We start from the raw sequence: 14,526 nt of genomic DNA, 5'->3' as shown, positions 1-14,526 counted from the left end.
ATATATATATATAATCACAACATGTATGCTTGGGTTGTATCCTGAAAGCTTTTGTTACCTGAATAAATATAATGTAAAATATAATATAAAACTACATTATGAACTGCATGGTGTGTATGATGTGGATTGAAACAGGATTGAAAAATTTAAATGGCAGCGCCACCTGGTGGCTCCGCCCATAGCTCCGCCCCTTCAGCTACAACGTCCCCAGTGTTTCACACTTCATCTCCAGTACAACGTCCGCGTTTTAACAGTTCACTACAGCCTGCTGAACCTCCCACTAGGAACACTAAACGTGCCTGAAGTGTTATTGCGTCTCAGTTCGCCTACTATCCGTACTAAATAGTATCCGAGATTATATTTGGAATGTCCCAAATCATAGTATGTTGAAATGAGTATCCTAAAGGTACCCGGATGATCTACTATTTCCATTAGATTTTTGAAGTGTGGATCCATGGACACTTTTCAGCTAATATTGCCCACAACTCCTTGCGCGAGGGAGGAGAGGTTTTGTGACTTTAGAGAGGTGTAAATAAAATGTGGAAAAATAAATCAAGGGAATGGTAAATTAAATTATATAGTATCAATTATATAAGCACTAATGAATGAAGAAAAACAAATGCTACGAGGAGTTTGTTTCCGGTGACAGTGTGCGTAACTAGGCAACAACGTTCTCTTCCGTTACATCATGACGTGTTAGTTAGTATGTCCCAGTACTTGCATACTCTTTCGTATGTATAAGTACATGCTCAGAAGTATTTATCTTTTCTTTACAAAAAGAGTACATACTTCTAGTGCATAGTAGTGCATAAGTAGTCGAATTGAGACGCCGGGTATGTAAGCGGAACTACAGCTATGAGACTCCAGTTTCGAGACGGAGCGTTTCGTGGGCGGAACTAGCCTTACAACTGTGTAATAATCTGTATTATGTATAAATCTATGAATAAAGGTGGCTGCAACAGACAGCTTTTCTTTCTAATCGCGTATCTTGCTTGATTTTCGCTTTGTTAATGTACTTTATAGACTGTTCTCACTGCTGTTAGCTCTTGAGAAGTCGTTAGCTAGCGAGGTTTTTACAGCAGTGTGGACTGTGAGCTGAGTGTAAACAATAAAATGACATCCAAACCCACATGCCTTATTGTGGCCAGTGCAACGCCTCAAGGTAGGTCAGATTTAATATCATGGTGTTCAGGTAGTGTTTATCCAATCTGAGCTGTAATGATATTTATAGTGTATTTCCACTGTTAGGGGTGTCGGCCCGGTCTTTCCAGCAGTGTTTCTCTCTCTGTAGTCCTGTGTTTAACCTGCAGACAGCTACACCAGGGGTGAGCTTTCACACATCCTGTAACCCCCACTGACTGGAGTTCATGCAAATAGCAGTTCAGGGAAAATACTTATTTTTATTTCTGTCTCACAGGGGAAAACTATTGACTTCGTCGGGATTGATGAAAGCTCTGCTCGATGGGTTCAGGATTTCAGTGTTAAACCATATGCCACTCCTGCCAAACTGGAGTCTATTGATGGTTCTACTCACTTTTCTGACTTTGATTATATTTCACGCCAGGCACTTTTGCTTTTACATTGATATACTGCTAAAACAGTTAAATACTCTCTTATACTTCAAGATTATTGCCTTCATGCCATATAATTGCACTGCAGTTTATTTCAGTTCACTAGTAACACTAGAAAAAGTAGAATAGTTCAGGGGGAGTGAATACTTATGCAAGACACTGTAAACTGTAATGCACTACTAAAATATTCATCTGGCTGTTTCTGTATTGCACAAGCACTGATTTGTGTGTTGCATTGCAGGTGCCCGCTACCAGGCTCTCCTGATCCCAGACTGCCCAGGAGCTCTGAAGGACCTTGCTCACAGTGGCTCACTAGCACGCATCCTCACACACTTCAGCTCTCAGAAGAGTGAGACTCTCTGCTGTACAGTACAAGCTGAATTAGTCATTGTTCAACATGATTTCTTAATGAGTGGAGAAACTGGGACATGATGATTTGCCAGTCACTTAAGCATGACAGAACGTGTCTTTGTGTGTGTGTTTGGGTCTTTCAGAGCCTGTGTGTGCTGTGGGACAGGGTGTTTCTGCACTTTGCTGTGCCACAGAGGGACAGAAATGGATATTTAGTGGATATAGCCTGACTGGAGTAAGTCTTAGGATTCAACAAATGAGCTATCAGAAGGATGTAATGAAAAATTTCAGTTACTGCATCACATCATTATTCATTCCTTTTTTCTTTCTCAAAGCCCTCTGTGTTTGAGCTGGTGCGCTCTCCGGATTTTGCCAACCTTCCTCTGATTGTGGAAGACTTTGTGAAAGACAATGGCGGATCCTACACAGGTGAGTTTGCAAGATCCTTTTCACTGGAACATCATCAGTGCGCCGACTGTACGTACATCATACCTGTCTTGACTTGTTACAGTCTTGGTTAGTAAATGATGTCAAATTCCAAAAAGCAAATGTTTCATTATACTAACAGAGAACTGATGTTGATGTGTGTTGCAGCCAGTCAAGAGGATGCGCTGCATGTGGTCCTGGACCGCCACCTAGTGACTGGTCAGAATGTTCAGTCTACCACAGCTGCAGTCAGCAACCTGATCCTGCTGTTTAACAGCAGGTAAAATCCCTCGCCTGTTCAGGTGTAAAGCATTGTTGACCAGTGACACTGGAATACTTCAGGGGAAAACCGATCACTTTAATATTCCTGGTCTTGAAAGCAATTTGTCTTAATATATACTCTTAAATTTATCTACACTGGATCTACTTAAAGATCCAGGAGACATCCTGGAGAATTTTAAATTCATACTTTGTGTAGTTCTGAAAGATTTGCAGACCTAAAGTTGCTAAAAAGCTATAAAAACCTATAGTCTGCCAATTACAGATTGACCAAAAGTTGCCTGAAAAATTACCTCAACACAATGCAGTGTTAAATTTGAGTTGCCTAGTAATTGGTGCCAATTTGTACATTTAGCAGCTGTAGCCTGGTGTCAGTATGAAGCAGTATAAATTACAGTACACATTATTATTGAACTATTATTTTGTATATTTTTTGCAGTATTTCACCAGTATCACATAGGAATATACAGTATGTATGTGATAGTGGTGAATTATCAATCCCTTGGCCTTAAAATATGATTGTTTTTCTTTTGATCTATTGGGAGGTAATGCATGCGTTTGCCTCAAGTATGAAGAAATGACTTTGTGTTTCTCACAGGAAGTCGTGAGCTTCCTGTAAATCATTGGTAAAAGTATAAATAACTCTCCTAGATTCCATTAAATAATCTCAGATAACATTAAATAACCTAACTAAGTGTTGGCATTGATAGTGCCATGTGGTAAAAGAAGTGTTGATGCATAGAGAAGAGTAAAGTTAATGTCCTTTCCATTAAAGCTCTTATCAGCATGTTTCTGTGAATGTCACTGATAGTGTTGATGTGAATAGATGAAGACTGCTACTCCACATGGTATCTAATTTTCTGAGCCCAAAACCTGTATCTGTGTGATTGCGTCCTGCCTTTAGTTGAAATAGTCACAAAGATGTGATTACTGAACTTGCACCAATTACAGTATTGTATATATGCCTATGATTAAAGAATGCTAATAAAGCATGTATTGTCATTGATTTCTTACACAAACTCACAGAATTAAGTAGCATTTTGTAGCAAATTAACATCAAACAATTGAATTAAATGTCACAACAGTGCACTAGCTTTTTTCCTTTTTATTTTTATATAATAAAAATAATTTTATTGGCATGCTCAATAGTGGCATTGTCATAAATAACAATGTACCATAACCCATCAGTGTTTGGAAGAAGGAATTACATTTTTTTGTGTGTGTCCACGTGGATTTGTTTGTCTCAGCCCAATTCACAAAAGGTCATAGAAATAGTCCAAGCCTTGTCCAAGTTCCCACAAAGAGATTCCTGTACCCAGTTCTGTTGCCAGTGCAATTCGTAGCTCGAGAGACTAAGGGGAGAGAATAAACATACATGTAACTGAGCTTATGTTCTAACCATGTTTGTTGTAATAGTTGCTTTTAAACATAGATGTTCATACCTTCAGAGTTGGATAATAGACAGTATGCTTCACTGAACTTCTGAAATATAAAGAAGCAGCCAGTGTTACAATTCAGTTTAAGCAATTTGCTTTAGTATTTAGTTTTACAACAAAATCAAACTGAGTGTTTGACATGACTGAATTAAAGTGGAAGCAGAAAACTATTTATTAATAATAAAAGGTATTATTGCGAATGTCTTCCTGTAGCCATCAAACCCAAATCACTGCTGAACCAGAAGAAGGAGGCTGATGATGGCTGAATGATGACATTTTAACCTAAAATCAGCCTCATTACAACATCAGAAACAATCAAAATCAAAAAAATTAAGAACGGTTTCAAAATAAAACTACAGCAAAATTAAAAGATTTCTGGCAGTTGGTATTTAAATTTCTCTCTGATACATTAAAGACATGTATAGAGCCTGAGGCCATAATTTCAATATTTGGTATCATACCACGATCCTTAAGTCTTAATCAAAGTAAGAAAAATCTGATCGCTTTTACTATGCTTTCAGCCCGGAGGTTAATACTGCTCAAATGGAAAGAAAAATCCCCTCCAACCTTCAAGCAATGGCTTAAGGACTTACTACATTACATGGCCTTAGAAAAAATACGGCACACTATAAGAGGCTGCACCAACATGTTTTATATTACTTGGCAACCTGTGTTAGATCAGATAAAGAAGATGGACCCCTCAGTTATCTCACATGAGTAAAAGTTTTCTTTTTTTTTTTTTTCCTTTTTTTTTCTTTTTTTCTTCATATTAGAGGGGGAATTGCTGTGGGCAGGGATGTTATTTAAAAAATGAAATGAGATGTCTAACTGTATTATTTGTCTCATGTTTGACAAAATATTCAATAAAAATACTTTGGAACAAAAAAAAAAAAACTACAGGGGAATTTGTGAGTCAATGAGATGGTCGTGTGTGTGTGTGTGTGTGTGTGTGTGTGTGTGTGTGTGTGTGTGTGTGTGTGTGTGTATGTGTCTAACCTTTTGTAAGTAAAATAGTGTTCTGCTGCATACTCATCCCAAACAAGCTTTGGTTTGACTTCCTTCAGAAGCTCGATGTACCTATAACAGACCAAGAGAGGAATAATTACAGCTCATAAAAAACAAACAAACAAAAAAAAAAACAAGCTACTATTAGGAAGTGCTGTGTTTTTCTATGTCACACACACATATAGGTATTATAGCACTTATGCTGAAGCCATACCTGCCCCCCAGCAGGGGCTCAGCTCCCCCATTGACAGTGAAGTCGAGGCCATACAGGTTGAGACCCAGCAGGATCTTGTATCTCCACTGGCTCTGTGGTGCGAGCTGCAGCACACAATCTCGCATCCAGGGCAGTGGAGAACTAGGGCCTGGTCTACAGCACACACAAAACATAAACAAATCACTGAACAGAATGCGTAAATCCAACATTTCCATGTTCTGGTCTATAAGCACAGACTGCCCAATTACTAGCCAAGTAACCAGTTTCACATAAAATGGTGTTTGTTTTAAAGAACAGATATAAGACCTTACCAATACGATTTCAAAGTCAGTAAGTGCAAGAGAATTTGTATAAATGTATCTCTGTTAGAGCTGATACATATTTCAGTAACTTAAGAATCTTAGATTATTCTTACTCCCTGTTTCACTACCTCATATTTGATCTTTTAGCAAATTCATTAATGTCCATTTAAAGAAAGAAAAAACTAAGGACACAATGAATGTGTGAACTCTAGACTTATTAGTGAGATGTTTCTGCATTGTGTGTCTAACCTGCCCGGACTGGAATAGTCATAAGTCATCAAGCTGAATGCATCAACGACAGGAGCCAGTTTTTCAAAGTCTTCCCTTCCAAACATGCCTGGTTGGTTTGACCTGAGTACAAAAAAAAAAAAAAAAAAAAAAAAAACAGGTATAGTTTCTCATGCACAGTAGTTCATAGTAGTTCTAACTCTTGTTAGAATGCAAAGTCATACAAGATTTTTAAAACTGTTTCTCCTGTTATGTGCGGATGCCAGTGTGCAGAAGCCAGCATCATGGCAGGATTAGCTGCAGGGTGAGTGGTCATATGGTTATTATTTACCCAGGGATGATAGCTGGAGGAATGACAAGGATGCACGTAAGCTTTCCAGCCTTCAGGTACTTGCACAGGTGTGTAACCAAGTGGATCAGCTCCCTGGATCACACAAAAGAGGCACAGCACACACTAAACACTGTGCTTCTGCTAATGTCTTTAACAGAATGCTGACAATATGCATTAACACATTCACTCTTACTGATACAGGTATTTTGCTTTTGCTTTCTCTGATGCACACTTAGACACAAAAACACTTACTTTCTCTTGTTTCCTCCCAGCTGACTCCACAGTTCCAGAGTGTAGCCATCAAAACCTTCTGCCTAAAATGCAACAAAAACAAGAAGACTACAGCATGAAGCATTGTACAAACCCCCAAACTACAGATCTCAAACATAAAGGATAACAGTCAAGTTTCACTGTTGGCTCCTAAAAACAAACAAACAAAAAAAAAACCCAAGAGCTTCTTTTCTCAGTCAGTATTTTTGAGTGACATTCAATGTCATATTAATGAGAACTTGGAAGTAGCTGAGAAGTAGTTGAGCTGAAAGTTTCAGAATGCTGCGCAGCTATACAACGCATTGGCATTGAGTCACGGCAGAGACTTGGCTCGGCTAGTTAGTGACCTATGAGATGACAAGCACAACAGCTGATAGTGGTATTAGCGTGAAAGTAGAAGATTTTGAACCTTTTCTGTCTGAGCAGAATTTACAGATGAGAGGTTGAAAGAGCTGGACAGACTAAAGGACTAAAGCTCTGCTGCATCACTCTCTTTAGGTAGAGATGAATTCCCATTGGTGCCATTATCAGCAAGTAGTGAAAAAAGAAAAAGTAAACTCAGAATTTTGTCATAAAATGTATATCTTTTGCATCACATGTTGATTATAAATACTGATATGCAAGTAGGGTGGATCTTTCCTTTAATGAATTGTTTTTAATCACAATTAACACATATGACATACTGTACCTTTGCCACCTCAACAATTTCTCTGCCAATCTCCTCAATCTCATCCTCACTGTCCAGGACGCTCACGTAGTCCTGATAAGACCAGCCATCAAATAATAGCCGAGGTACTACAAAACAACGTAAATGTAGGACAGGTTATAGATAAGTTAGTATCATACACTCCTGGAAAAACAAATGATGGCAAAATATTAAACTTTTAATGGTCTTAACAACAAATCACTGGTCAGGAAATTAGCAAGAATTAAACAAATTGATAAAGGAATTTAGTATGGGAAGCTTTTCCCTTTAATTTCTTAAAATGTTTAAGTCTTGTGGCCCTTGATGGTGTGGCAGATAACCAAATAATGACTAATGACTAATGACTAAATGTTGTACACCCAGACGTGTTAGTTTGAATTTTACATCAAACATTTTAATACAAGAAGAATATATAAGTGAATTTCCCTGTTTTTAGCTTTTTCCCAGTTCACTGAAGCAAAAGCAAATGAGTAAATGGTGGCACAGGCTCTCTCAGGAGTGCATTTGTTTATTGCAATTTTCTGACATGTACTTTTGTTAAGACCATTAAAAGCTTAATATTTGCCATTTTGGGTTTGGCCCCTTTTTTTTTTTTTTTTGCCAAGGACTGTACATCATTGTTTATGTTTATAGAAAAACAAAGTATGGAACATTTTTTATGAAGCTACCGGTTAAAAATACTCACATATTTTATTTTTTTTGTTGGCTTTCCTCACAGCCTTGACCCAACCTGTTACAAGACATATTGTTTCACTGTTGTTAATTCAGCATGGTAGAGTAACAGTATGCAAGGCTCTATGAGATTAAGATGCACCTACCCTGGTCATGGTCATGCAGGCCGGTGATATCAAAGCTTTCTGGTCCTTTGCGTCTGAGCTGGAGCCATACCGGAGACACAGAGGTCAGCTTAGGCCCGAAAACCTTAGCAATGTCATACCCATGGGAGTTCCACTGTGGGAGACAAGAAAAAAAGAGACAGAGACTTAAAAATCTGCACTGAGATGAGCAAAAAAGTCTAAAAAAAAAAAACCCAGCTATAGCTCCAATAAACATTCAATCATTAGAAAAATTACAGTTAAAAAAAAAACAAAACAATCACTATCAGAAACATCCATCTAGAACCAGTATGTTCAGATTTTTTGCCTGTCGTTAATGGACCTCACAGCTACAGGTTTTTAGACTGGTTTTAGACTGTGCAGTGTTAGAGTATTACTTTTCACAGTGTATGAGATGATCCCATGTTCTATAACATGTTCTCCATGTCAGACTATATGATGAAGATCCTCTGACGTTAGACCTAAGATTAAAGAAAATGACTATGTTCTGCTTATGTCATCAATCAGTGCGATCTGGGCTCATGCAGGAAGTGATGTCACATAAACAGAAATAAGCCAGAGATTTTCTCTCTGCTGCCACAATTCAAAATTCCATATCGTCATCCTATTAGTGGCTTTTAGACGAGCATTACAGCAGAACTCACACTGACAATGCCAGAGGTTTTGCTGTCAAACAGATATTTGGCAGTAAAAATAAATAAATCAGCTGCAGGTGAGCACATCTCATCATGTGTTCTAAGACTGCAGATCTCAACTCACAACCAAAGAATTCTTTTACAATTTGCAATTTTTTTCTGTGACAGCAAAAAATCATACATTGTAAAGCTCACTTTAGGGGGATGAACCCATCCCTGGATAAGCTCCTGTTGTGTATAAATATACACATTTAAAAACTGTAGATATAGAAATTATCAAATCATTTGAACAATGTTGTAAAGTGTACATAAATGCAGAAAAGACACAGCATGGACATTACCGGTGTGATGTAACCCAGCACTGCTCCCTGGAAGTGATGTGTTGATATGGTCTGAGGGCAAAATCTCTTCTCTTCTCTCACTACATCCCTCCACTGGGGAGTGGTCACTATCAAACCCCGCTCCTGCACCGGCTGCTCCGCAATAGCTGTCTAAAACACACAAAACACACACACAGAGAGAGAGAGAGAGAGAGAGAGAGAGAGAGAACAGAAAAAAACTCCATTTTTAAAAAGTAGTGACAATGTCTACTCAGCCTCATGGAACATGACAACACATTAATATTATGATTGCTTTACTTAATCCTCCTGCATCAGGTAATGATGATGATGATGATTATCATTATTATTATAAGAAAACAGACTCCTTATTTCCAAAGTGTTCTTACCTCCGCCTCCTGCACTTTGTTGAGTTTTTTGGCATCTGTTTTTGAGAGTGTGCCTCTGATAACAGGGACTGATGTAGAGATGTAGAGAAACAGCAGAACAGCTCTCATTTCACTCTGCTCTTCTCTGCTGAAGGAAGAATGTACACATTTCAATGCTAGTACATGTTCTGCTGAAAGGTTTAAACTCTTATAAACATTTATTCTCGAGCTCTTTAATTCCAGTTTAGCATTAACGTTACTATGAAGTCGGTTTTCACTAAAGAACACTTTAATATATAAAGAAAATATATAAATATTGGAATATTTTCAGTAGTCTGAGCTACCTCTGAGCTCGAACTACTCCATTCTGACAGCTTTAGTTAGCAAGCTACAACATATCCGGGAAAGAATGGCTGCATCCCAAATGGCTCTGTCTTTAGTCTCACAGCGCACTACATAGGGTTTAGAAACCGTCTCGTCACACCATATGTAGTTCACTTCCATAAGTAGTGGTGATCCATTTGGGATACGGCTCTGCTTGTCAGCAGCAACCAGTAAAGCTTTGATTTAGCTAACACTGACACCGGCTTTCTCTTACTATATGCTGTAAAATAAAATAATAATAATAATAATAATAAAAGTCATTACTTACCTATATGCGTATATGCTATGATTATTATTTAATTGTTCTGCAGAAAAACAGTGCGGAGTAAGCAATGTAACATGTCAGTGGTAGTCTATAAAGGGCACTTAACTCTTGACTAGCTGGTCAAACAGGCAGAGTGACTGAGAGGCTTCATCCCGCCCCCTGAGAGCTCAGCCAATCAGATTCAGCCGTGTCAGAGACCCATCAGAAACCTGCCAGGGTGCGTCTCAAACCAAACTTCATACCTTTACAATATCAGAGGGCAAGAGACAGAGACAGAGAGAGAGAGAGAGAGAGAGAGAGAGATAGAGAGAGAGAGAATGGATGGATGGATGGAGGGAGGGAGGTAGAATGGATGGATGGATGGATGGATGGATGGAGGGAGGGAGGGAGGGAGGTAGAAAGAAAGATAGGAAGATATGAAGAAAGAAAGATATGAAGAAAGAAAGAAAGAAAGAAAGAAAGAACGATATGAAGAAAGAAAGAAAGAAAGAAAGAAAGGCATGTAGAATAAGAAAGATATGAAGAAAGAAAGAAATGTAGAATTTAAAAATAATTAGAAAGAAATATATGAAGAAAGAAATGTAGAAAGAAGAAAAGAAATATGAAAATGAATGAAAAAATGAAATACATGTAGAAAGAAAGAATCCATGGGGAATATTTTTGAGAGTTACAGTGAGCTGCTAATTATCAAGATGTCTGAGTTGTAGTTTATTAGTTTGGTCATTGCTTCAATGTGCTTTTTGGACCTTCAAATCTTGTTAAACCCTTTATGATGATGTTGCAGGCACTTAACCTGAATATATACTAGGCTATATATTATTATATTTCTTATATATTCTTTATATTTTTATTTTTTAAATAAATTGCTGATATGAGAAGAAGGAAACATATGCCTAACAGGGTGGAAATACACAGACAAGCTTAGCTCTGTTAAATGCTAGATTAGACCTTATGATAGAATAATTGTGGGACTTGAACACCTTTTAAATGTCAAAAACTTGAATCATTTATTGTGGATTTTGATGGATGTTTTGGATCACTGTCCTGCTGGATCCAGCCACGACCCAGTTCAGAGGCAGGCAGATTTTCATGTATAATCACCTGATACTTTATGGGTCCATGAAGCCATGTATCCTAACAAGGATCCCAGGGAATTTGGAGAACTCTTATAGTCCTGTACATACTAACAGAGTGGAAAATAATCTTGTGGCCAGGCTGACATAGCAGGAAGGAACAAAGTAATACTCCACTAGTTTCAAAGGAAACTGTCCTGATTGTCATCCACTTAGTCATAGGACCACTATTACACATATAACCTTTAATTTCAATATCCTGTTACAAAGTAGTGATTTGATGACCTTACCCAAGTTTCTCTAATTCACACAACAGTTTTACTCCTGAATCCAGGAGCATATTTTGTCCTAGGTCAAGCTCTTTTAGATGACAGTTCATGTCAAGAACTTTAGCCAGAGTCACACAGCTGTGTGTGTGAGGTTGCGTTCCCTGTGTCTGGGAAAATTTCACAATTTGCCGTTAATTCATGACCAAATAATGTTTCCATTAGAATGAATGAAAAAGGGAGAAAAGAGAAATGTGATCTCAGTATTTCAAGTTTGCAGAATGAATTCTCCAGTCCAGCAGAGAGCAGTCCCAACCCAATATCCTGTAGATTATTGTCACTCAGATCCTACATGTGGTGGATGAGGGCAGAGCTGCAGCTAACGAAGTGCAAATTTTATGCGTAAAGTTACACCCAATGAGTCTGAGGAAAAAAAAAAGAGTCTGTGTTACTTTTACAGAATTTGTTAATATAATTTGGGGGCTATTTGATTTGAGCAACTATTTACAGAGCTTTTTTAGTACATTTAACTGCAGGCAACAGCCTGAGACGACATCCTTCTGATCAAACTCCATGTGATCTTCTGAGGTTCGCAAGAAAAAGCCCAAAGCTGACCAGTGTGCAGGGTAGAGCTCAGTTTTAGAGAGGCTTCCAGACCTCCAGAACTTCTCTGGAGAAGGATTCATCCTGATCATGTTCTTGATATAGCTGACTTTATTTGTTGTGCACCTCATCCTTTTTACTCTTTGTGTTAACAGGGTTTGTAGAAGAAATTGATTTGACTCCAAAGAGAAGCCCAGCAGGAAGCAGACAAAAAGGTCTAGATGTCCATTCTCACTTGCCAGTGCTTTGTCTATTGCACTCTTGTGTAACAGTGTGATATCTCTGAATTGCATTCTTGTGATGAAGGAATTCTCTTTTGAGTATAAGCTGATATTGCTGTTAACAAACTTCAAAAACACATATAGAGCTGCAAGAAACTCCTGAATGCTCAAATGCACAAGGCAATACACCCTCCCCAGATGCATCCCAAATTCCTCTCTGAAGATCTGTGTGAACTGTCCTGAGTAAACAGATGCATATGTGATGTCAATGCCACACTCTCTGATGTCTTCCTCATAGAAGATTATGTTTCCTTTTTCCAGCTGTTGAAATGCCAACTTCCCAAGGAGGAGAATACTCTTCTTGTTAAATCGAAGATCTACATATTGATTTCCATTGTACTTCCGATTCTTCTGCTGTGTCTGAAAAATCAGGAAGTAAATGTACATTTACATAAAATCCCACAGAAGACAGGAATGTGGGACATGATGCTTTTATTTGATAGAAAGATTTCAGATTTTGATTTTTAATGTATTTGAAAAAAAAATCTAAAAAAAATTTCGCTTTGTTATTGTCTGTGGATTGATGGCCAAAAAATGAAATTTAATCCATTTTAAAGTAAATCTGTTACACGAAGTGTGCAAAAGCTGAAGAGGTGTGAATATATTCTGAACCCACTGTATGATAAAACAGAGAATTTATATAGTTCTGCAAGGTCGTCCTCGTCCGTGTCCCTCAGAAAGTGCAGAGTGATCTTCAGAGCCCCATCCCCTTGCATTGCTCATTTCTTCCACTGAACTTAACCTTTTCAGCTCAGTCTACACAAATGTTACAAGTACCTTTATATTTAAGTATCTCTATATTAGTGAAGCAATATACAAACTTCATTATTTTATGGATTTCATTTTTCTTCAAAAACAATAACATACCTGAAAAATGTACACCAAATCATTCTGATTTTTTCAGTATTCATTTGCTCCTGTTTACAGCTATAGTGCAATCAGATACATTCAACAAAAATTAACATGCTTTGTATTTATGTTCCACAGTTTGCAACATTTTAAATAGTGCTACAAAGGTTGCAAACTAAAATCTTAACACTTATGTTGCAATTATGATACCTTTGCTCATCATGGCCTTCCTTCTTAAAGTTAAATGGCAAATGTCGTGACTGCTCATTCTCTAAAGTTTCACAGCTGGGTGTAGGGGAATCTAAGTTCCTGTGAGTTAGACATAATAAATGGCACACGCACACAAAATAAATAAGGATCATTCCGGATTTTTAACATAGTATTTGAAATAATGCTACAAACTCTGCTGACTATAATCGTAACACTTATGATGGCTTTACGTAACCAAGCCACCTCATATTCACTGCTTTTCTAAGTATTGTATGTAAGCAACTTCTGGAACAACCACGTCACTGCATTTTCACTGAACATTATGTGAAAAGAGAAAGGAAAAAAGCAATTATGTTACCTTTGTTCATCATGGCCTTCCTTCTTATAGTTAAATGGCAAATGTTGTGACTGCTCACTTGCTAAAGTTTCACAGCTGGGTGTAGGGGAATCTAAGTTCCTGTGAGTTAGACATAATAAATGGCACACGCACACAAAATAAATAAGGATCATTCCGGATTTTTAACATAGTATTTGAAATAATGCTACAAACTCTGCTGACTATAATCGTAACACTTATGATGGCTTTACGTAACCAAGCCACCTCATATTCACTGCTTTTCTAAGTATTGTATGTAAGCAACTTCTGGAACAACCACGTCACTGCATTTTCACTGAACATTATGTGAAAAGAGAAAGGAAAAAAGCAATTATGTTACCTTTGTTCATCATGGCCTTCCTTCTTATAGTTAAATGGCAAATGTTGTGACTGCTCACTTGCTAAAGTTTCACAGCTGGGTGTAGGGGAATCTAATTTCCTGTGAGTTAGACTTAATAAATGGCACACAAATACAAACTAAATAAGGATCATTTAGATAAGGAATTTTCAGAAAAACAAAGCAATTGTGGTAAAGGCAGGGTGGATAAAGGAAATACCACTCAGCATCAGCCTGATTATCTAAGGAATCCATCCTACAGGACACAGAACCTTGACCAGAAAAGCACAAACAACAGTCTATGTCAGTCTTTAGTCCTCCATGAGAGTTACATGTTTTTACTAAAGCAATATCTTAATTGTTAAAAATAAAATTAAATAACCTGACAGATTTATTAATTTGTTTCTTGCTAAAGAGATACAAAATCTGTAATGGGTCATGTAAGCCTTTAAAGAAATAGGTAAACGTATACAGGACCATGTTTGTCTCATTTGATCTCGTCTGATGTTTGTGCATACGCAGGAAAATATTTCCTCACATGACTGATCAAGGATAACTTTTTTACAAAGAAGGATCAAGATTAATG

The 14,526-nt window shown here is 37.6% G+C and overlaps 2 protein-coding genes across 4 annotated transcripts; one reads left to right on the top strand and one right to left on the bottom strand.

The window, feature by feature from the left end:
- Positions 1–106: 106 nt before the first annotated feature.
- gatd1 (glutamine amidotransferase class 1 domain containing 1) lies at positions 107–3,619 on the top strand. The gene is made up of 7 exons (XM_026919813.3): positions 107–1,162; positions 1,249–1,325; positions 1,418–1,523; positions 1,813–1,920; positions 2,066–2,157; positions 2,258–2,351; positions 2,517–3,619. Exons 1-7 carry the CDS (start codon positions 1,114–1,116, stop codon positions 2,630–2,632), a joined length of 642 nt encoding a protein of 213 aa, XP_026775614.1. The 5' UTR covers positions 107–1,113; the 3' UTR covers positions 2,633–3,619.
- A 97-nt stretch (positions 3,620–3,716) lies between these two features.
- On the bottom strand, positions 3,717–10,103 carry chid1 (chitinase domain containing 1). Of its 3 annotated transcripts, none has more exons than XM_034307580.2 (13): positions 9,949–10,103; positions 9,318–9,444; positions 8,932–9,081; positions 7,938–8,070; positions 7,805–7,849; positions 7,102–7,208; positions 6,396–6,457; positions 6,144–6,236; positions 5,834–5,935; positions 5,283–5,435; positions 5,060–5,140; positions 4,070–4,109; positions 3,717–3,979 (listed from the first exon to the last, which is right to left on the bottom strand). In XM_034307580.2, the coding sequence occupies exons 2-13, from the start codon at positions 9,423–9,425 to the stop codon at positions 3,881–3,883; spliced, it is 1,173 nt and encodes a 390-aa protein (XP_034163471.2). In that variant the 5' UTR covers positions 9,426–9,444; positions 9,949–10,103; the 3' UTR covers positions 3,717–3,880. The 3 variants fall into 3 exon arrangements, with proteins under 3 accessions (XP_034163471.2, XP_034163472.2, XP_034163473.2); XM_034307581.2 differs by having other exon boundaries at positions 9,318–9,441; positions 9,949–10,091; XM_034307582.2 differs by lacking the exon at positions 9,949–10,103 and adding an exon at positions 9,641–9,833.
- Between the last annotated feature and the right edge of the window lie 4,423 nt (positions 10,104–14,526).

The sequence above is a fragment of the Pangasianodon hypophthalmus genome, chromosome 9 (assembly GCF_027358585.1).
Source record: "Pangasianodon hypophthalmus isolate fPanHyp1 chromosome 9, fPanHyp1.pri, whole genome shotgun sequence".
Classification (NCBI taxonomy): domain Eukaryota; kingdom Metazoa; phylum Chordata; class Actinopteri; order Siluriformes; family Pangasiidae; genus Pangasianodon; species Pangasianodon hypophthalmus.
Note: the sequence above shows the minus strand (reverse complement) of the source record. Positions and strands in the feature narration are given on the sequence as shown.

What these genes read in the sequence shown, in the direction of transcription:
- gatd1 (XM_026919813.3), top strand. Translation starts at nt 1,114, where the DNA reads ATGACATCCAAACCCACATGCCTTATTGTGGCCAGTGCAACGCCTCAA. An exon ending in TGCAGACAGCTACACCAGGG is followed by an intron (nt 1,326 to 1,417) that starts GTGAGCTTTCAC and finishes TCTGTCTCACAG; the next exon opens with GGGAAAACTATTGACTTCGT. An exon ending in CAAACTGGAGTCTATTGATG is followed by an intron (nt 1,524 to 1,812) that starts GTTCTACTCACT and finishes GTTGCATTGCAG; the next exon opens with GTGCCCGCTACCAGGCTCTC.
- chid1 (XM_034307580.2), bottom strand. Translation starts at nt 9,425, where the DNA reads ATGAGAGCTGTTCTGCTGTTTCTCTACATCTCTACATCAGTCCCTGTT. An exon ending in CAACAAAAAAAATAAAATAT is followed by an intron (nt 7,209 to 7,804) that starts GTGAGTATTTTT and finishes GTTGTTTTGTAG; the next exon opens with TACCTCGGCTATTATTTGAT. An exon ending in CACTATTTTACTTACAAAAG is followed by an intron (nt 4,110 to 5,059) that starts GTTAGACACATA and finishes TTTATATTTCAG; the next exon opens with AAGTTCAGTGAAGCATACTG.